General features: G+C 47.5%; 1 protein-coding gene across 1 annotated transcript in view; it reads left to right on the top strand.

The window, feature by feature from the left end:
• The window catches only part of LOC115783400 (voltage-gated potassium channel subunit beta-2-like), a 123487-nt gene that overhangs the window by 98024 nt on the left and 2800 nt on the right, over positions 1-22663 (top strand). Inside the window, exons 13-14 of the mRNA XM_030734208.1 lie at positions 5467-5587; positions 5811-5899. Coding sequence (XP_030590068.1) covers positions 5467-5587; positions 5811-5899 — 210 coding nt within the window. The remainder of the gene's footprint in view (positions 1-5466; positions 5588-5810; positions 5900-22663) is intronic.

The following is a 22663-nucleotide window of genomic DNA, read 5'->3' on the forward strand; positions in this document are numbered from 1 at the left end:
ATAAACACACTACACTAGTAAAGGCACAGGACTAGAGAGCACACAGCTGGCAGGAAAGCCAACGACGAGGACATGACAGATGACAAAGGAACATGCAGATGATATATACACACCAAGGTAATGAGACAACTGGAAACAGCTGGGAAGGAAACAACAGGAAGCCAAAATAGGCATATAGCATAGGACCAAAGACTCACCAAAATAAGAAAGGAAGCACTACACAGGGAAGACAGATGTATGACTGGTCCAACTACAGAGCTTGACACATGAGGAGGAACATGGAGACCAGGACTGAAAGGGAAGGCAAAAGGGAATAATAAACTTATCCAAACAGGCAGAGAACAAAAAGCACAAAGAACAGGACAGAGAGACAAGATAGACACAGGGCACAGTGAGGCAGAGACATAACACAAGGGAGACAAACGCAGAATAATCTAAACACGAACCATGAACAGAATTACACAATAACCCAAGCCCTACGCCAGGGGTGTCAAACTCAATCATATGAAGGGCCAAAATTGAAGACACAGTCTGAGTCGCAGGCCAAACAAAATTAAGAATCATTTTAATCAGAAATATGATTTAAATGGTCATAATGCAGCAACTTTTTCCTCAGCACATTAAATAAAATTTAAAATTATATTTTTCTTCAAAAATGACATCAGGAAAAATGAGAATATTTCAAGCTGCTAATTTTTCAGGTAAAACTTGTGATGTGAATTTTTGCACTTCATATGCAGAAAAATGCTGCATAAACTGCACAGTGTGTTCAGTTTATCAGCAAAAAGTGCAGCTGCAAACACAGCGGTGGAGACTTGCTCTGATTTCCATCCCTGAAGCTGCAGGGACAAATGTGCTGCCATTTGTGAACTTTTACTGTAATAAACTCTATGTTGGATGTGAAGTGCAATTTCTCAGCTTTCAGAAATGGTTTGAATTTTTCCAAAAGGACAAACGGTCGCAGAATTACGGTAATTCAAAGTTCATTTGATCAGCCGGCTCAGTGGTGATAAACTCAGTGTTAAACGCCAGGTAAGGGCACGTAACGGGTGCCTCAGGGACAATCGCCGGCACTGTCTGTGTTACGGTGCTAATGACGCGTTGTGTCTTCAGGACTTTGCTGTGCAGCGTTTCCTGGTGTGACGCAGTGATGCACTGTCAGCTCACCTGTGCAGGTCTCACTCTGCATCTTCTCCCATAACTGTCCCACCAATCCGCTCTTTTGGTTAAGATAAGATAAGATAAAACTTTAATGATCCCACGATGGGGAAATTTGCGCATTACAGCAGCTCAGTACAGAGAAAAAATGTAAAGGATGAGTAAAAACAAATGAACTAAAAATAGAATAAAATAAAATAACTATATACATAAATATATATATCAGTGTCAATACACACATGTACATATACACACACATACACACACATCAAAACACTATATACAGATATCAAAATATTATATACATTTGTAGCCAGTAAGGTACACAGCATACACGGTATGCATTATATGGGTGAGTGTAATAAATAAAATGTATCTGGACTGTAAGGATAAAGTGATGGCAGAGGAGGTAAAGTGTCCAAGTGACTCAAGACATCATGATGTGTTATACAGTCTAACTGCTGTTGGGATGAATGACTGTGAAAGCGCTCCTTCCTGCAGCGAGGATGTTTCAGTCTCTGACTGAAGGAGCTGCTCAGCTCACCCACGCTCTCATGCAGAGGGTGATGGGGGTTGTTCATGATGGATGTCAGCTTTGCTAACATCGTCCTCTCACTCACCACCATCACAGACTCCAGAGGACATCCCAACACAGAGCTGGACCTCTGCACCAGTTTGTCGATCCTGCTCCTGTCCCTTTCGGTGCATCCACCCCCCCCAGCAGGCCACTGCGTAGAAAAGGGCAGATGCTACCACTGAGTCATAAAAGGTCTTTAACAGAGTCCTGCAGACACCAAAGGACCTCAGTCTCCTCAGCAGGTGGAGTCGACTCTGGCCCTTCTTATACAGGACGTCTGTGTTTGTACTCCAGTCCAGCTTGTTATTGAGATGAACACCCAGGTACTTGTAGGAGACCACTGTCTCAATGTCCTTTCCCTGGATGTTCACCGGTGCTGTTGGGGGTGGCTTCCTCCTGAAGTCTATGATCATCTCCTTCATCTTGCTGGCGTTGATTTGCAGTGCGTTGTTCTCACACCAGCCGTCAAAGTCACTGCTGACACCCCTGTATTTCTCATCGTTCCCATCTGATACGCATCCGATGATGGCCGTATCATCTGAGTACTTCTGTAGGTGTAGGTATCAGTGGTCTGAGTTGTACCTGAAGTCTGAGGTGTACAGACTGAACAGAAAGGGTGAGAGGACAGTGCCCTGCGGCACCCCCGTGCTGCAGACTACTACATCAGACACACAGTCATGGCACCTCACAAACTGTGGTCTGTTGGTGAGGTAGTTGATGATCCATGCCGTCAGCTGACTGTCCACTCTGGCTCCCTCCAGATTCCCTGTCAGCAGTGAAGGCTGGATGGTGTTGAAAGCACTGGAGAAGTCAAAGAACATGACCCTCACAGTGTTCCCCGCCTGCTCTAGGTGAGAGAGGGATCTGTGCAGCAGGTAGATGACGGCATCGTCCACCCCGATGCCGGGCTGCAGGGGGTCCAGCGCTGAGCTCACCAGTGGGCGGAGGTGGTGCAGGATGAGCCTCTCCATGGTCTTCATCAGATGAGAGGTCAGGGCCACAGGGCTGTAGTGGTTGGACTCCCTGGGCTGTGCGATCTTTGGCACTGGAACTATGCAGGAAGTCTTCCACAGTTCAGGGACCCTCTCCAGATTCAGGCTCAGGTTGAAGATGTGCAGGACCACCTGACAGAGCTGGTCTGCACAGTCCCTGAGCAGTCTGGAGCTGATTCCATCTGGACCCGCTGCCTTCCTGATCTTCGTCTTCCTGAGCTGACTTCTCACCTGATCAGCTGTGAGGTGGATGTGAGGCTGGGTTGGAGTGGGTGATGGGGCTGGCTCCGCTGTGGGTGAGGGTGAGGAGAGTGCAGGCAATGATGGCACTACACCAGGAGAGAGGGGGGTCAGCATACGGAGGGGGGCAGATGGGAGCTGAGGGGTGGGGGAGGTGGTCAACAACCCAGAGTCAAATCTATTGAAAAACAGATTCATGTCTGTGGCTCCTCCGTTGTCCTCAAAGTGGCCAGAGATTTTTTTCATGTTTCTCCAGACTTCTCGGACTTTGTTATGTTGGAGCTGTTCCTCCATCTTCCTCCTGAAGCTCTCTTTGCCTCTCCGGATCTTGTATTTTACATCCTTTTGCACTCTCCTCAGTTCCTCCTTGTCTCCAGATGTGAAGGCCCTCTTCTTTTCGTTCAGCAGGGCCTTCAGCTCTGGGGTCACCCACGGTTTATTGTTGGAGAAGCACCGTACCTTCTTGGTTGGCACAGTGTTCTCCACACAGAAGTTCATGTAGTCTGTGATACAGTGGGTGAGGGCGTCGATGTCCTCACCGTGAGGCCTGCAGAGTTCCTGCCAGTCTGTACATTCAAAACAGTCTCTCAGGGCCTCACTGCAGTCCTCAGACCACAGTCTTATTGTCTTCTTGGTGGGGGGTTTTCTCTTCACAATGGGGGTGTAGGTGGGGTGAAGAATGACCAGGTTGTGGTCTGAGTGGCCAAGTGGGGGTAGAGGTGATGAGCTGTAAGCCTCCTTTGTGTTAGCAAACAGCAGGTCTAGAGTTTTATTGTCCCTTGTGTGGCAGTCAACATATTGGGTGAAGTAAGGGAGAGTGCAAGAAGGTGAGGCATGGTTGAAGTCCCCAGAGATGATAATCAGGGACTGCGGATGTGCCGTCTGTAACTGAGAGACGGTGGTGTTGATGTCCTCACAGGCTGCTGTAGCGTCGGCCGACGGCGGGATGTAAACAATTAACACAATAACATGTGAAAACTCCCGGGCCAGGTGGTATGGCCGAACGCTAACCGCTAACAGTTCAATGTCTTTGGTCCTTCACAGTGATGTGTCCTGGGTTACACCATCTCTCATTAACGTACATCGCCAGTCCCCCACCTCTCCTCTTACCACTCTCCCTCATGCTCCGGTCCGCTCTCACCAGTTGAAAGCCCTCCAATGTTACGACGGAGTCCGGTGTGTGGTCCGTGAGCCAAGTCTCCGTGAACAGCAGGAGGCTGCTCTGCTGGTACTCCCACTGCAGTCTGGTTAGCGCTGTCAGCTCTTCCATCTTGTTGGGTAAAGATCTTACGTTGCCCATGAGAATAGATGGAGTGCTTGTTTTGTACCGTCTCCTCCTCTCCCGGTACTTCGCTCCAGCTCTGCATCCCCTCCTCCAAAGCCGTAATTCCTTCGGAATCTCAGGTCGCTCCTCCGGGAGTACGCTCCTGTTGCACAGGGCTAACAGCTGATCCCGGCTGTAAACAATAGAGTGGCTCACAGGTTCTCCAGATAAAGTGGTGAAAAGTCCCAAAAAGAGTATAAGGAATGCCACTACTCTAATGAAACTTTGCAGGTCCATGGCGGGTTTGATATCTAATATAACTACGAAACTAAGAGTCTGAAAGAAAAACTTAAAACACAAGAAAAACACACAAGAAAGGGAAGTAAACTGGGAGCTGCAGTAACAGGCTGCCTACCGTGGCGCCATCTTGGAGAAAAAAAAAAAAAACCGTGTTGGGCACACGGTTTACTTCCGATGTCAGCGATCAGGTCCTCCTGTTTTCCACTTTTCATTTGGCCATTTTTGGGGGTCAGCCTAGTTTATATGTCACTGTAAAAAGTGCTGTCTGCTGATCACTGATCAATGAGTCATTGGCAACACAAATGGGTTAGTGCACAGGTCTCGACCAGCAGCAGCTGTTGTGGTACATTGTGGGATTTGTAGTATTAGTGGTGGGAGCACTTTTTACCGTTGGCCATTAATAATAGCTATATGAAATCATCTCGCGGGCCGTATGAAATTACATCATGGGCTGGATTTGGCCCGCGGGCCTTGAGTCTGACACATGTGCCCTAGGCAAATTAATATAAAGAAACAAACCAAGAACTACAAAAATACAAAGATATTTCTAAAACCCTATACCCAGGGACCATGACAATAAGTAATAAATACATGAAGTAGCATTTCAGCATCAGTCTGAGACAGGAAGTGTGGCCAGACTCAGAGGTTGCATCGTTTGTAGGTCGATTACGTCACAGCAAGGCGACAAAGACTTTCCAAATTCAAGGGCTCCTTCAAGTGCAGCCAACAAATGTGTCCTCCTTTTCCCTGGATTCGAAGGATATGTTGGGTGTATCCTTCGTGGTCTACCCTATCCCAAGATTTCATGTGGGCCGAAGGCAGTGCGGGAAATTTTCAGACAAAAGTGCTAGTGACAGGGGAGGGTGGCCAAAAGGTTTGAAATATTACTGTTTCTGTGACAAAAAATAAAGTCCCTTTTTTGCTGTCTGCAACAGGGTTATCAGTGGCTAAAAGACAAGATCCTAAATGAGGAGGGGCACAGACAACAGGCAAAGCTAAAGGAGTTGCAGGCAGTTGCTGAAAGAATAGACTGCACTCTTCCCCAACTGGCTATTGGTAAATCAACAACATTAACATCTGTAATGTTACACTGGCTTCATGACATCAAACATCATTGTTCTGTTCCACTGAAGTACCTCTAGAATTAAAAGATCATCATTTTACAAACCACATTTGTCCAGTTAAAATACAGTTCATAGTTCAGTAGCCAACATTCTACTTCACTTGATTTCACATCAAGGACATTAACATTTTCCTTCTGTGCTGTATATTCCTACAGCTTGGTGCCTTAGAAATGAAGGGGTGAATTCTGTCTTGCTGGGAGCTTCCAGAACTGACCAATTGCTGGAGAATATCAGAGCAATACAGGTAACAATAACAATAAATATTTAAAAAAAAAACTGTTGGTTCAGAGCCATAAATGTAGTCAACATAATTGTAGTTACCATAAAATCCTCAGTGTTTGGAATGCTTCGCATCACTTTTGAGTATCCTCTGTTGCCGTGCCCCTGGTGTATACACCCACAGCTGTTGGTAAACAAATTATCCCTGAAGGATTCATCACTGTATATGTGTGTAATAAAGGCAATTAAAGTGCATACAAAAGTGAGTTATATGTAGCAACCTCTAGTATAAGCACTAAGACTAGAAAGGTTACCATTTATCATTCAGTAATCACAAACTCTTGTCTTTGTCTTTGAACTTATTGGTTGATTGCAACAATGGTTGTCAAGTTACAGCTATGTCCATTTTTTATAGACTTTGCATGCTTTTCTTGTGCTGCCTGGAGTTTTGTAATCTACCCTGGCTCCTTCCCACATTCCAAAATCATGATGATTAGGGCTTAATTGGTGCTTCCAAATTGGCTGTTGCTATGGATATGATGTGGACACGATGTCTGTCTCTGTGTTAGCTCTGTGATGTGTTGTCCTAGCAGGGTCTCCGGGGTGTACCTTGTCATTGTGATAGGTTCCAGTTCACTGCAATGCAATGTTGGATAATTGAAAGGAATATGGACAGATGGTTTGTCAAGATGAAAGTGCAGATGGTATCAGGACACTCACTTTACCTTTTGAAACCAAAATGAAACCATTTATTGGAACATATAAACCAGAGAACTACTGACATTAAATGCTATGTGTTATATCCATCACCACTGAACTGCAGCGTGAGTCCAATAGTGTCTATTGCATTCACATTTTAATATTCCCCTTATGAACAAAATTTCTTCGTAAGATTTCTGACAGGCTAAAACATATCTTCCAAAATTTTCATTTTCTTTTTTTTTTTTTTTTTTTTTTTTGCCTGTCATGTCTGGCAGATCTTGCAAACAGAATTGTGATCTGAATGCATTGTTGTGCCAAACATATTTGCTATTTCAAGATGAGCTCTATAGGTTCTCTATAGGCTCCTCTTGTTACTGTGTAATCCTTTATTTTATTTGAATTATTTTTAACATTTTTAACATTTTAACATTTTAAACAACTCCTTGGTGGCAGAGCCCCTGGGGTGGACGAGATTCGCCCTGAGTTCCTGAAGGCTCTGGATGTTGTAGGGCTGTCTTGGTTGACGCGCCTCTGCAACATCGCGTGGAGATCTGGGGCAGTGCCATTGGATTGGCAGACCGGGGTGGTGGTCCCCATCTTTAAGAAGGGAGACCGGAGGGTGTGCTCCAACTTTCGGGGGATCACACTCCTCAGCCTCCCCGGTAAGGTCTATGCCAGGGTGCTGGAAAGGAGGGTGCGTCCGTTAGTCGAACCTCGGATTCAGGAGGAACAATGCGGTTTTCGTCCTGGTCGTGGAACGCTGGACCAGCTCTTTATCCTCTCAAGGATATTCGAGTGTGCGTGGGAGTTTGCCCAACCAGTCTACATGTGCTTTGTGGACTTGGAGAAGGCATTCGACCGTGTTCCTCGGGGTGTTCTTTGGGAGGTTCTGCGGGAGTATGGGGTGTCTGGCCCATTGTTGCGGGCCATTCAGTCCTTGTACAACCACAGTGAGAGCTTGGTCCGTATAGCCGGTAATAAGTCGGATTTGTTTCCTGTGGGTGTTGGACTCCGTCAGGGCTGCCCTTTGTCACCGATTCTGTTCATAATTTTTATGGACAGAATTTCTAGGCGTAGCCAGGTGGCGGAAGGCTTCTTCCTTGGTGGCCTCAGAGTCACATCTCTGCTTTTTGCAGATGATGCGGTTCTGTTGGCTTCATCACGGGGGGGCCTCCAGCTCGCAGTGGAACGGTTCGCAGCCGAGTGTGAAGCGGCTGGCATGAGAATCAGCACCTCTAAGTCTGAGGCCATGGTCCTCAGCCGGAAAAGGGTGGAGTGCCATCTCCGGCTCAGGAACGAGTTCTTGCCTCAAGTGGAGGAGTTTAAGTATCTCGGGGTCTTGTTCACGAGTGATGGGAGAAGGGAACGGGAGATCAACAGGCGGATCGGGGCTGCTTCTGCAGTGATGCGGACGCTGCACCGGTCCGTCGTGGTGAAGAGGGAGCTTAGCGTAAAAGCGAGGCTCCTGATTTACCGGTCGATCTACGTTCCTACCCTCACCTATGGTCACGAGCTTTGGGTAGTGACCGAAAGAATAAGATCGCGAATACAAGCGGCAGAAATGAGTTTCCTTCGAAGGGTGGCTGGCCTCTCCCTTAGAGATAAGGTGAGGAGTGCGGCCATCCGGGAGGGGCTCGGAGTAGAGCCGCTGCTCCTCCACATCGAAAGGAGCCAGTTGAGGTGGCTCGGGCATCTGATTAGGATGCCTCCTGGCCGCCTCCTGGGTGAGGTGTTCCGGGCATGTCCCACCGGGAGGAGGCCCCGTGGTAGACCCAGGACATGCTGGAGAGATTGTGTATCTCGGCTGGCCTGGGAACGCCTTGGGGTCCCTCCGGATGGGCTGGAGGAGGTGGCTGGGGAGAGGGAAGCTTGGGCTTCTCTGCTTAGGCTTCTGCCCCCGCGACCCGGCCCCGGATAAGCGGAAGAAAATGGATGGATGGATGGATGGATGGATGGATGGATGGATGGATGGATGGATTTTTAACATGCTATTTATCAAATTGTGCCAGAAATGACAGGCTTAAGAAATAGAAAAGAGAAAAGAAAGAAAAGAGAAAGGGAAAGAGGAAGAAGAAGAAAGGGAAAAAAAAGGAGAGAAAATAGAAAAAAGAAACAGGAAAGAGTGCAAGTAAGTAAACCAAATAGTTAGCCACTTGTTAAACTTAAGATATTGACAATATCTGCAAAATTAAAGATTGTGTGGGGAAAAAATAAATAAATAAATAAATAAAAATAAAAGAAGAATAGTTATACAAACCAACCATTTTGTGTCATTATGTGGGTATATGTGTTTGTGTCATGAAATGTACTTACCCATGAAGGCAGAAAGCCGCAGCCCCGCCCATCAGAACCCAGAGGCAGGCAAAGAGAATCCCAGGAAGCCCAGGCCACCAGCAGCCCATCAAGACCTACGAAGACCCTCGGCCACTCATTCCAAAGACAACCGTACACCCCTCCCAGCAGACGGAGGACGGAGGTCTCAGATGGAGTCCCAGCAGCCAAGGAGCAAGGGCACCAGAGCATTCGAGGCAACGAGAAGCCAGCCCCCCCCAGCGGCCAGCCCCCCGCACGGCCGGCAGCAGGGCCCCCGGCACCCAAGGGCCGCCCGAGCCCCCACAGGGCCCCCCCCCACGCCGAAGAAGCCAACGCCGCCCTGCGCCGCAGCCCCCAGGGGAGCAGGTCACCACCCACATCAGAACATCCGGCCCCACCCAGGAACCAGGAGGTACCCACACCCCATAGGGGCAGGGGGGGAGAGGCAACCAGCAAGGAGCGGTCAGGAGGCAAGCCACCGGCCCAGACCCAGGTCCAGCCAAACATACAACCACACGCACACCGGCAAGCACACCCATGTACACATTTATACACAAACACACTCTCCCACACACATATAAACATAGATACACCATATTCATTCGCCCACCCATACTCACGAAGACTGTGACAAATACAAAGACACACATTCATCCATAGCTACCCACTCTCAGAAGATGGGAGCGGAAACCACCCCAGGGCCAACAGTGACCCCAAGATGCCGCCAGCCCGGTCCCCAAGGAACCGCCCGACCCCGACCCCGGGTGAGGCATAAGAAATCGGGGTGTGAGATGGCCCACCCCCCCCTCCCCCCGCCCAACTTATAAGTGTATGTGTTTATGTTGTGAATGAATGAGTTGTATAGGGTGCAGTTAAAATTGAGGGGGCAGTTGTGCCACAAGCACCAACTGCTGGACGTCAGTGCTCGCCCACACTGCCCCCCCAAAAACCCTCCATGTCTAAAATGCAAATAAAATTTGGGGACAGACAGAAATGAGGATCTGAATGGGGCCACCTCAGCGGCCGCCCCTCATCAACCTCTGTGTAACATGCCTGCCCCAAAGGTCCTATATGTATCGTGTAGTATGTGTGCATGTGTTGTGAATTATAATGTCTATAGTGCAATTAAAAAGGAGATGCAAGTGGCCACGTGACTCTGCACGCAGCCTCTCAACCCTACACCCTACGTGTGTCTGTGTGTGTGTGGGTGGGGGGGGTGGGGGGGGGGGGGGGGGGGGGGGGGGGGGGTAAGACCAGGAAGGTGGAAGAAAAAAAAAAAAAAAAAAAACCCACCCAACCTGGAAGAAGAGAGCCAGCAGACCACTGGCTCAGTAGGCACCCCGACCTCCCACACCCCAGCACAGGGCAGGGAGGGGTGAGCCCGGGGCCATGGTGACAGCATCCCAGAGCACTGCAGCACCTGAGCCTGGTGCCACCGCCCCCATCATAGAGGGTAGCCCACTCTCACTAGACGCCCATTCACTCAACAATAGACACAAACAAGCGACAGGACATGCTGGCCTGAGTTGGAAATACGGTGCCCCGTCCCCACCAACCACCCCACCGCTGTCCCCACCCCCCACCCCACCCCCCGGCAGCGCAGGCACCCCAGGGCCCCAAAAGCGCAGACCGGACGTCCCAATGCAGGTTAGGTCAACCCACCCCACCCGGTGGCGCGCCCGGGACAGCAGAGACCCCCCAGCGCCAGGGGGGACCCACCGGGAGCCGGCACGGCCCCAGGGCCCAGCCCCCAAGCCACCCAGGGAAGACCAGCCAACCGACCGGGGGCCGGCACCCATCACCCCAAACACCCCGGACCACACCCCAGGACCGCAAGGCAGCACCATCCAAGCCCCCACCACCATCAACTAGAACAGGCACACAGACATCACCAGAAGGTCGCCCCAGGACTCCAGTCTCATTTTCTGACATCTCATTCTCTAGTATCACCTCAAAGGAAAGGATCATAGGTGGTGCATTAGTGCAGTGCATTGCTGAGCCCAATTTTTAGAGGCCTCGGGTTTAGAGGTTTTTTTGGCACTTGGAGTACCTTTCAAAATGTTGCATTGAATGACTGTTTCAGCATATTTTAACACACAATTTAGTCAGAATACATTCAAACTGGCTGCAGGCTTGAAAAGTCACTTAAAATACATCCATAATCTTGGTGTAATATTCAATTACTCTTTGAGCTTCGACTCTCATGTAAGATCTTTGTCTCGTTCCTGCTTCTTTCATTTAAGGAACATTTCTAAATTATGATCTGGAAAAAAATTATCCATGTATTTGTGTCTTTGCATTTAGATTATTGCAGTGCCCTGTTTACTGACTTGGACAATTCATCTCTTTCATGTCTCCAAGCAATACAAAATGCTGCAGCCAGATTATTAACATATTCTAGCAAGCAAGCTCACATTACTCCGAGTTTACATTCTTTACATTGGCTTCCAACGATTTTAGGATTGGTTCTAAAATTCTCATCTTCACATACAGAGCATTAAATGGCCAGGCTCCAGATTATATTTCCCAGCTTCTCGCTGTCTTCATTTGCAGGCTCAGAGTTTGTTAGTTGTTCCCCAACACACGACTATAGAGTAGGGGGGACAGAGCCTTTCAGTCAGTGGCACCAAGGCTGTGGAACAGTCTACCTCTACATTTACGCTCATTTGACTCTCTGGATTCTTTTAAAAAGCAGTTAAAAGCTTTTTGTTTTAAAAAGGCCTTCTGCTGAGAATTTTTATTGAATTTTTAGTTTTTACCTACTGTGGGGTTTTTATTACTTTGTCTTACATTAGGACTCCCGGCAACAAATACCGTAATACCACTACATGATTGTGAAGTGCAATTTCTGAGCTCACAGGAACCATTTGAGTTTTTTCGATAGCACGAATGGTCGCGGAGTTATGGTAAGAAAGCCAGCTGATCAAGTTCCTTTGATCAGCTGACTCTGCGATGAGACCCTATGTCTCAATCAGCTGTTTGTGGCTAGTAAGATCAGGAAATCTGCAATTCAGCAGCGATCGCCTGCTGTTGAAGGATTAATGTGATAGACAGACAGGGTGTAGACTGCAAATTTATAATCTAATATCGAGCAGGCTGCACAAACAACCTGCACAGGTATATACGAATTGTTCATCCATCAGTGCAATTAGAAGAACAAAACAGGGCAGGTCATCAGGCAGGAGAAACAGGATCAACTCCTCAAAGGCCCTTGTTTTTTCTGATTTCCAATCTTTTGTTTTATAATTTGTATTTGGAGCACTCTATTATATGTTGAGTATATAAAGAAATGTTTGATATACATTACATTACATTAGTAATTCATTTTACACTTTTTGTTTTTTAAATTAAAATCTAAAGAGCCACTTGGGAGCCAAAAGAGCCGGAATTCCCATCACTGACTAAAACGCCTTCCTGTTTAGCCAAAACAACTTCCTGTTCACACAAAATGCTCTCTCACACACACACTACTGAAACGCACGCACACACACTACTGAAACGCACGCACACACACTACTGAAACGCACGCACACACACTACTGAAACGCGCTCACACACTACTGAAACACTCACACACACTACTGAAACACACGCACACACACTACTGAAACGCGCTCACACACACTACTGAAACACTCACACACACACTACTGAAACACTCACACACACTACTGAAACACACGCACACACACTACTGAAACGCGCTCACACACTACTGAAACACTCACACACACTACTGAAACACACGCACACACACTACTGAAACGCGCTCACACACTACTGAAACACTCACACACACACTACTGAAACGCACGCACACACACTACTGAAACGCGCTCACACACACTACTGAAACGCGCTCACACACACTACTGAAACGCGCTCACACACACTACTGAAACACACGCACACACACTACTGAAACACTCACACACACTACTGAAACACACGCACACACACTACTTAAAAACGCGCTCACACACACTACTGAAACGCGCTCACACACACTACTGAAACGCGCTCACACACTACTGAAACATACTCACACACACTACTGAAACGCGCTCACACACACTACTGAAACACACGCACACACAGTACTGAAACGCATGCACACACACTACTGAAACGCGCTCACAAACACTACTGAAACGCGCTCACACACTACTGAAACACGCTCACACACACTACTGAAACCCGCTCACACACACTACTGAAACGCACGCACACACACTACTGAAACGCGCTCACACACTACTGAAACGCGCTCACACACTACTGAAACGCACGCACACACACACTACTGAAACGCGCTCACACACACTACTGAAACGCACGCACACACACTACTGAAACACTCACACACACTACTGAAACGCGCTCACACACACTACTGAAATGTACGCACACACACTACTGAAACAGTCTCACACACACTACTGAAACGCGCTCACACACACTACTGAAACGTGCTCACACACACTACTGAAACATGCGCTCACACACACTACTGAAACGTGCTCACACACACTACTGAAATGTGCTCACACACACTACTGAAACACTCTCACACACACTACTGAAACATGCTCTCACACACACTACTGAAACGTGCTCACACACACACTAGATAGATAGATAGTGTTTTATTTGTCACATGCACAGTTATACACAGTACAATGCACAGTGAAATGTATTTTGTACCTGCAACCATATATACACACACATATAAATAAGAAGAAGAATAAAAATAAAAAAAGTAATTCACACTATACACTATACTCTATATACTATACACTATACACACTTTTATAAATTATAATATTTACATTGTGCAATAATGGTCCAGTTAGGGCTCAGAGTTGAGCAGACGGATGGCTTGTGGGTAAAAACTCTTCTTCAACCTTTCAGTCTTAGCCCTCAGGCAGCGGTAACGCCGGCCTGATGGGAGCAGGGAGAAGAGAGAGTGTCCGGGGTGGCTGGGCTGTTTTAGGATCTTCATGGCCCTCAGCCTGCACTGCTTGGTGTAAATGTCCTGCAGGTTGGGGAGGGTGGTTCTGATGGTCCGTTCAGCTGAACGAACCACCCTTTTTAGGGCCATGAAGTCCTGCTTGGTGCAGTTTCCCATCCAGGTGGTGATGCTCCCACGCATGATGCTCTTAGTGATGCAGGTGTAAAAGTTCCTGAGCACCTTGAGTGGGAGCTTGAAGTCTCTCAGCCGCCTGAGGAGGTAGAGACGCTGTCTGGCCTTCTTCACAGTGATGTTTATGTGATGAGTCCAGGACAGGTCCTGTGAGATGGTCACTCCCAGGTATTTGAAAGTGTCCACTCTTTCCACCTCAGCACCACTGATGACAAGTGGATGGTAGTCCCTCTGCTGCTTCCTGCTGAAGTCCACGATCAGTTCCTTTGTTTTGCTGACGTTGAGCAGGAGGTGGTTCTCCTGGCACCAGTTCTCCAGGCGGGAGACCTCTCTCCTGTAGGCTGTCTCCTCATTGTGAGAGATTAGTCCCACAACAGCAGTGTCGTCAGCAAACTTGATGATGACGTTGGACTCTGACGTGGCCTCGCAGTCATGGGTGTACAGTGAGTACAGCAGAGGGCTGAGCACACAGCCTTGGGGGGATCCAGTGTTGAGGGTGAGGGAGGATGACGTGAGGTGACCCACTCGTACCACCTGTGGTCTGCTGGTCAGGAAGCTGTGAACCCACCTGCACAGGGATGGGCCCAGGCCCAGGTCCAGCAGCTTAGAGACCAGCCTGGAGGGAACTATGGTGTTGAATGCTGAGCTGTAATCTACAAACAGCACTCTCACATAGTTCCCCTTACCAGTGTCTATGTGTGAAAGGGTCTTGTGGAGGAGGAAGGATATGGCGTCATCTGTGGATCTGTCTGGCCGGTATGCAAACTGTAGTGGGTCGAGGGTGGTGGGCAGTGAGGAGGTGATGAATGTCTTGATGAGTCTCTCAAAACACTTCATCACCACAGAGGTGAGCGCTATGGGCCTGAAGTCATTGGGGCTGCTGGGGTGTGGTTTCTTTGGGACAGGGACTATGATGGACTTTTTAAAGCAGGTGGGAATCACACACAGTTTCAGTGAGAGGTTGAATATCAGTGTAAACACAGGTGCCAGCTGGTCAGCGCAGGTCTTAAGGACACGTCCACTAATACCGTCTGGTCCAGCCGCTTTCCTGGTGTTTACACGTCTAAACGCCCTCCTCACGTCGCGCTCCGTCACAGTGAGTGTCTCCTCCCCTCCGGCCGGGAGCGCAGCGGGCTGTCGGCTTCCCGACTCAAAGCGCGCAAAGAAGATGTTGAGTTCATCAGCCAGAGAAGCGTCGGCACTCACCGGGTGTGTGTGTGGTGCTTTGTAGTCCGTGATGGTGCGTAGTCCCTGCCACAGTCCCCTGGAGTCAGACTGTTGTAGTTGCTGTTCCAGTCTGCGGCCGTAGCGATGTTTAGCCTCTTTCACCGCTCTGCGGACGTTGTATGATGCAACCTTGTAGTCCTCCATGTTCCCAGAGGCGAGGCCGGAGTTGTAGGCAACGGTGCGGGACCTCAGGGCGTCGCGGACAGATTTATCCACCCAGGGCTTCTGGTTGGGAAAAGTCCTGATGGTCCTCCTAAGTGAAGTGTCTTCAACAACTTTCCCAATAAATCCCACGACAGTTTCCGTAAACTCCTCGATGTCTCCGCCCGCGCTGCTGCAAAACATGTCCCAGTCGGTTGAATCCAACGCACCCTGCAGAGCGGCCTCTGTTTGATCAGACCACCGTGTCACTTCTCTCACAGCAGGGGGTTCCTGCCTGAGCCGTTGTTTGTATTTCGGCATGAGAAGGACAGCGGTGTGGTCAGACTTCCCAAAAGGCGGAAGAGGCTTTGCTTTGTAGCCATCTTTGAATGGAGAGTAGCAGTGGTCTAGGGTCCTCTCTCCTCTGGTGGGGCAGTCGATGTGTTGAATCAATTCCGGTATCACCTTTTTCAAGTTTGCACTGTTAAAGTCCCCGGCTACGATGAGAGCCGCATCACGCTGGTTAGCCTGATAGGTGGAAATCGCCTCATGTAGCTCGGATAGTGCAGTGTTTGTGTCCGCCTGAGGTGGAATATAGACGGCGCTGAAGATGACCGACGTAAACTCGCGGGGCAGGTAGTGGGGATGGCATTTCAGGGTTAGGAGCTCCAGGTTAGGTGAACATGATTGTTTCAGAAGGACAACATTCCTACTGTCACACCAGTTGTTATTAATCATTAGGCACACACCTCCTCCTCTTGATTTTCCAGACTCACTCGTTCTGTCCGTGCGATGAACACTGAAGAACTCCGACGGCTGTACGGCGTGGTCCGGTATGAGGGGGGTCAGCCATGTCTCCGTGAGACAGATGATGTTGCAGTCCCTTATGTCCCTCTGAAACTGTATCCTGGCCCTGAGTTCGTCCAGCTTGTTATCCAGTGACTGGACATTAGCCAACAGGATGCTCGGCAGTGGCGTTTGGTGCGCTCTGCACCTCAGCCTCTCTCTTACGCCGGCTCTTTTCCCTCGGGGCCTTGTCCGTGACCTGGGGGCTCCGCGTCCTTTGTTTGAGCTGGCCCACTGGAAACGCTGGATCTCCTGAGGCCAAGTCGGGTCGGGAGAAAAAGGTGTCAGAATACAGCCAGAGTGCTGTATTCTGATATTAAAAAGAGTCTGTCTGTCATACGTGATATGACACAGAGCAGGCGGAATTATAAAGTCCAAAATTAGAGCTAAACCTAATATATACAAACAAAGCGTAGGAGCAGGTACGACGGCTGCTGACCTCACCGGCGCCATCTTGAAAATTTTTCTACTGAAACGTGCTCACACACACTACTGAAACGTGCTCACACACACTACTGAAACGTGCTCACACACACTACTGAAATGTGCTCACACACACACACACTACTGAAACGTGCTCACACACACTACTGAAATGTGCTCACACACACTACAGAAACGTGCTCACACACACACTACTGAAACGTGCTCACACACACTACTGAAACAAGCTCACACACACTACTGAAACGTGCTCTCACACACTACTGAAACGTGCTCACACACACTACTGAAACGTGCTCTCACACACACTTCTGAAACGCGCTCACACACACTACTGAAATGTGCTCACACACACTACTGAAACGTGCTCACACACACTACTGAAACGTACGCACACACACTACTGAAACGCGCTCACACACACTACTGAAACGTGCTCACACACACTACTGAAACGTGCTCACACACACACACTACTGAAACGTGCTCACACACACTACTGAAATGTGCTCACACACACTACTGAAACGTGCTCACACACACACACTACTGAAACGTGCTCACACACACTACACTACTGAAATGTGCTCACACACACTACTGAAACGTGCTCTCACACACTACTGAAACGAGCTCACACACACTACTGAAACGTGCTCTCACACACACTACTGAAACGCGCTCACACACACTACTGAAAAGTGCTCACACACACTACTGAAACGTACGCACACACACTACTGAAACGTGCTCACACACACTACTGAAACGTGCTCTCACACACTACTGAAACGTGCTCACACACACTACTGAAACGTGCTCACACACACTACTGAAACGTGCTCTCACACACACTACTGAAACGCGCTCACACACACTACTGAAAAGTGCTCACACACACACACTACTGAAACGTGCTCACACACACTACAGAAACGTGCTCACACACACACTACTGAAACGTGCTCTCACACACACTACTGAAACGCGTTCACACACACTACTGAAACGCGCTCACACACACTACTGAAATGTGCTCACACACACACTACTGAAACGTGCTCACACACACACTACTGAAACGTGCTCACACACACCCTACTGAAACGTGCTCTCACACACACTACTGAAACGCGCTCACACACACTACTGAAACGCGCTCACACACACTACTGAAATGTGCTCTCACACACACTACTGAAACGCGCTCACACACACTACTGAAACGCACGCACACACACTACTGAAACGCACGCACACACACTACTGAAACGCGCTCACACACTACTAAAACACTCACACACACTACTGAAACACACGCACACACACTACTGAAACGCGCTCACACACTACTGAAACACTCACACACACTACTGAAACACACGCACACACACTACTGAAACGCGCTCACACACTACTGAAACACTCACACACACACTACTGAAACGCACGCACACACACTACTGAAACGCGCTCACACACACTACTGAAACGCACGCACACACACTACTGAAACGCGCTCACACACACTACTGAAACACACACACACACACTACTGAAACGCGCTCACACACACTACTGAAACGCACGCACACACTTTACTGAAACGCGCTCACACACTACTAAAACACTCACACACACTACTGAAACACACGCACACACACTACTGAAACGCGCTCACACACTACTGAAACACTCACACACACTACTGAAACACACGCACACACACTACTGAAACGCGCTCACACACACAACTGAAACCCGCGCACACACACTACTGAAACGCACTCACACACACTACTGAAACGCGCTCACACAATACTGAAACACTCACACACACTACTGAAACACACGCACACACACTACTGAAACGCGCTCACACACACTACTGAAACGCACGCACACACACTACTGAAACGCGCTCACACACACTACTGAAACGCGCTCACACACACTACTGAAACACTCACACACACTACTGAAACGCTCTCACAAACTACTGAAACGCACGCACACACACTACTGAAACGCACTCACACACACTACTGAAACACTCACACACACTACTGAAACACACGTACACACTACTGAAACGCGCTCACACACACTACTGAAACAGTCTCACACACACTACTGAAACGCACGCACACACACTACTGAAACGCGCTCACACACTACTGAAACGCGCTCACACACTACTGAAACGCTCGCACACACACTACTGAAACGCGCTCACACACACTACTGAAACGCTCGCACACACACTACTGAAACACTCACACACACTACTGAAACATACGCACACACACTACTGAAACACTCTCACACACACTACTGAAACAGTCTCACACACACTACTGAAACGCGCTCACACACACTACTGAAACACTCTCACACACACACTACTGAAACATGCGCTCACACACACTACTGAAACGTGCTCACACACACTACTGAAATGTGCTCACACACACTACTGAAACACTCTCACACACACTACTGAAACATGCTCACACACACTACTGAAACGTGCTCACACACACTACTGAAACACTCTCACACACACTACTGAAACGTGCTCACACACACACTACTGAAACGCGCTCACACACACTACTGAAACATGCTCACACACACACTACTGAAACGTGCTCTCACACACACTACTGAAACGCGCTCACACACACTACTGAAACGTGCTCACAAACACTACTGAAACGCGCTCACACACACTACTGAAACGCACGCACACACACTACTGAAACACTCACACACACTACTGAAACATACGCACACACACTACTGAAACACTCTCACACACACTACTGAAACAGTCTCACACACACTACTGAAACGCGCTCACACACACTACTGAAACGCACGCACACACACTACTGAAACACTCACACACACTACTGAAACATACGCACACACACTACTGAAACACTCTCACACACACTACTGAAACAGTCTCACACACACTACTGAAACGCGCTCACACACACTACTGAAACACTCTCACACACACACTACTGAAACATGCGCTCACACACACTACTGAAACGTGCTCACACACACTACTGAAATGTGCTCACACACACTACTGAAACACTCTCACACACACTACTGAAACATGCTCACACACACTACTGAAACGAGCTCACACACACTACTGAAACACTCTCACACACACTACTGATACGTGCTCACACACACACTACTGAAACGCGCTCACACACACTACTGAAACATGCTCACACACACACTACTGAAACGTGCTCTCACACACTACTGAAACGTGCTCTCACACACACTACTGAAACGCGCTCACACACACTACTGAAACGTGCTCACAAACACTACTGAAACGTGCTCACACACACACTACTGAAACGTGCTCACACACACACTACTGAAACATGCTCACACACACTACTGAAACGTGCTCACACACACACTACTGAAACGCGCTCACACACACTACTGAAACGCGCTCACACACACTACTGAAATGTGCTCACACACACACTACTGAAACGTGCTCACAAACACTACTGAAACGCGCTCACAAACACTACTGAAACGCGCTCACAAACACTACTGAAATGTGCTCTCACACACACTACTGAAACGCGCTCACACACACTACTGAAACGTGCTCACACACACACTACTGAAACGTGCTCACACACACTACTGAAACATGCGCTCACACACACTACTGAAACACTCTCACAGACACACTACTGAAACATGCGCTCACACACACTACTGAAACGTGCTCACACACACTACTGAAATGTGCTCACACACACTACTGAAACACTCTCACACACACTACTGAAACGTGCTCACACACACTACTGAAATGTGCTCACACACACACTACTGAAACGTGCTCACACACACTACTGAAACATGCGCTCACACACACTACTGAAACACTCTCACACACACACTACTGAAACATGCGCTCACACACACTACTGAAACGTGCTCACACACACTACTGAAATGTGCTCACACACACTACTGAAACACTCTCACACACACTACTGAAACGTGCTCACAAACACTACTGAAACGCGCTCACACACACTACTGAAACATGCTCACACACACTACTGAAACGTGCTCACACACACACTACTGAAACGCGCTCACAAACACTATTGAAACGCGCTCACACACACTACTGAAACGCACGCACACACACTACTGAAACGCATGCACACACACTACTGAAACGCGCTCACACACTACTAAAACACTCACACACACTACTGAAACACACGCACACACACTACTGAAACGCGCTCACACACTACTGAAACACTCACACACACTACTGAAACACACGCACACACACTACTGAAACGCACTCACACACTACTGAAACACTCACACACACGTGCTCACAAACACTACTGAAATGTGCTCTCACACACACTACTGAAACATGTGCTCACACACACTAATAATGACAATAGTCAACAATAAAAATAGTTGATGACGAAATTAATTTTTGTTAACAGTCATGTCATGCTCTCTAAGTAAACATCTTTACCAAAGTATCTTTCCAGATCTACCTGGAAATCTTTCCAAAACAGAGTCACATGCACACACTGAACAAATACAAGTTCTAGTGTTTCTACCATGTAGTTACAAAAAGAACATTTGTCTGTAATACCAGGGATATATTTACAAATAACTGAATTCAGTGGGTAATATTTATGTATAATTTTAAACAACAGTTTTTTAATCTTGTTGGGCAACACATATTTATAAGGGAGAGTAAAAACAGAGTTCCAGATACTGTCCTCAATTGTTTGTTCGATCCATTTGTGTTTGACTGCTGTTCCTGATCTGGGACTGAGAGACTTTCTGATGAAGGTGTTGTTGAACGTTTTTTCCAAGATGAAGACGCCTTCAACTGTGACGTGAAAGTTATTAAAAGTAACAGAGTCACACATATCTGTACTGCATTGTGACAGATGCAGTACAGTATCAATGCCTTATTCCAAAATTTTCCTATAAGATAGTTTATATCTGAAATTAGCCCTTCACTTTTTAAAAGTGAGTTATTAAATTTCCAGTAACCAACATTCCTTTTATTGTTACATTTATTAAAGTTTAGTCTTAACTTTACCATTTTGTGGTCGGTCATAATAGCAGAAGGGATTTCTATCTCACTTACACTTTGCTGAAGTTCCGCTGAAATGAACCGAAAACCAAAAATCGATTCTAGACTGAATAGCAGTCTTTGTTTGCCCACGTGAGCTGCCTGTCTGCTGCATGCCAATGTATCCATATGTCTAATAGGTTTGTCCTGTTGCAGAAACTGATTAATTTGTTTTCTGAATGAATTGCTCTTGATGGACTGCGATCAGAGATGTTGGACCAAACCATGTTAAAGTTGCCCCCTAAGATAAGTTTTGCTGAGGAATATTTTTCAGAAAGGGAGTTAATATGTTTCTTCAAGCAGTATAGTGTTTCCTGAAAGAGAGATATAACCATAAACATTACCCAGTATGAACTGATCTCCTGTCACTTCAATAACAAGAAAAAGCCAGGGGCCTTTTGGATCACTGCTTGATTCTAAAATTTTTCCATTGAATCTGCCTTTGAGGGTGGCGACCCCAGCAGAGTGATGTGATCCATGTGCCAGTCAAATATCATTACCCCACTCATTTTTCCAGAAATTTAGATCATTTGGGCATAAATGACATTCCTGTAGCAGAACTAGATCTGCTTTCATTTCTTTGCAAAAAAGAAAGACGGCTTTCCTCTTTACCAAGTCTCGCAAACCTCTTGTGTTAAGGGAAATTAACAATATCTCCATATAAGAACCTAAATATTACTCAGATAGTCAACAAATAAACAGATAAACAGCTCCAACATTAATTGTGTAAACCTGTACAAATAACACTCTATTAAAGTGCTTTAATTTTGTAACAATATACTTTAGAGTTT

Source organism: Archocentrus centrarchus, chromosome 7, assembly GCF_007364275.1.
Source record: "Archocentrus centrarchus isolate MPI-CPG fArcCen1 chromosome 7, fArcCen1, whole genome shotgun sequence".
Lineage (NCBI taxonomy): Eukaryota > Metazoa > Chordata > Actinopteri > Cichliformes > Cichlidae > Archocentrus > Archocentrus centrarchus.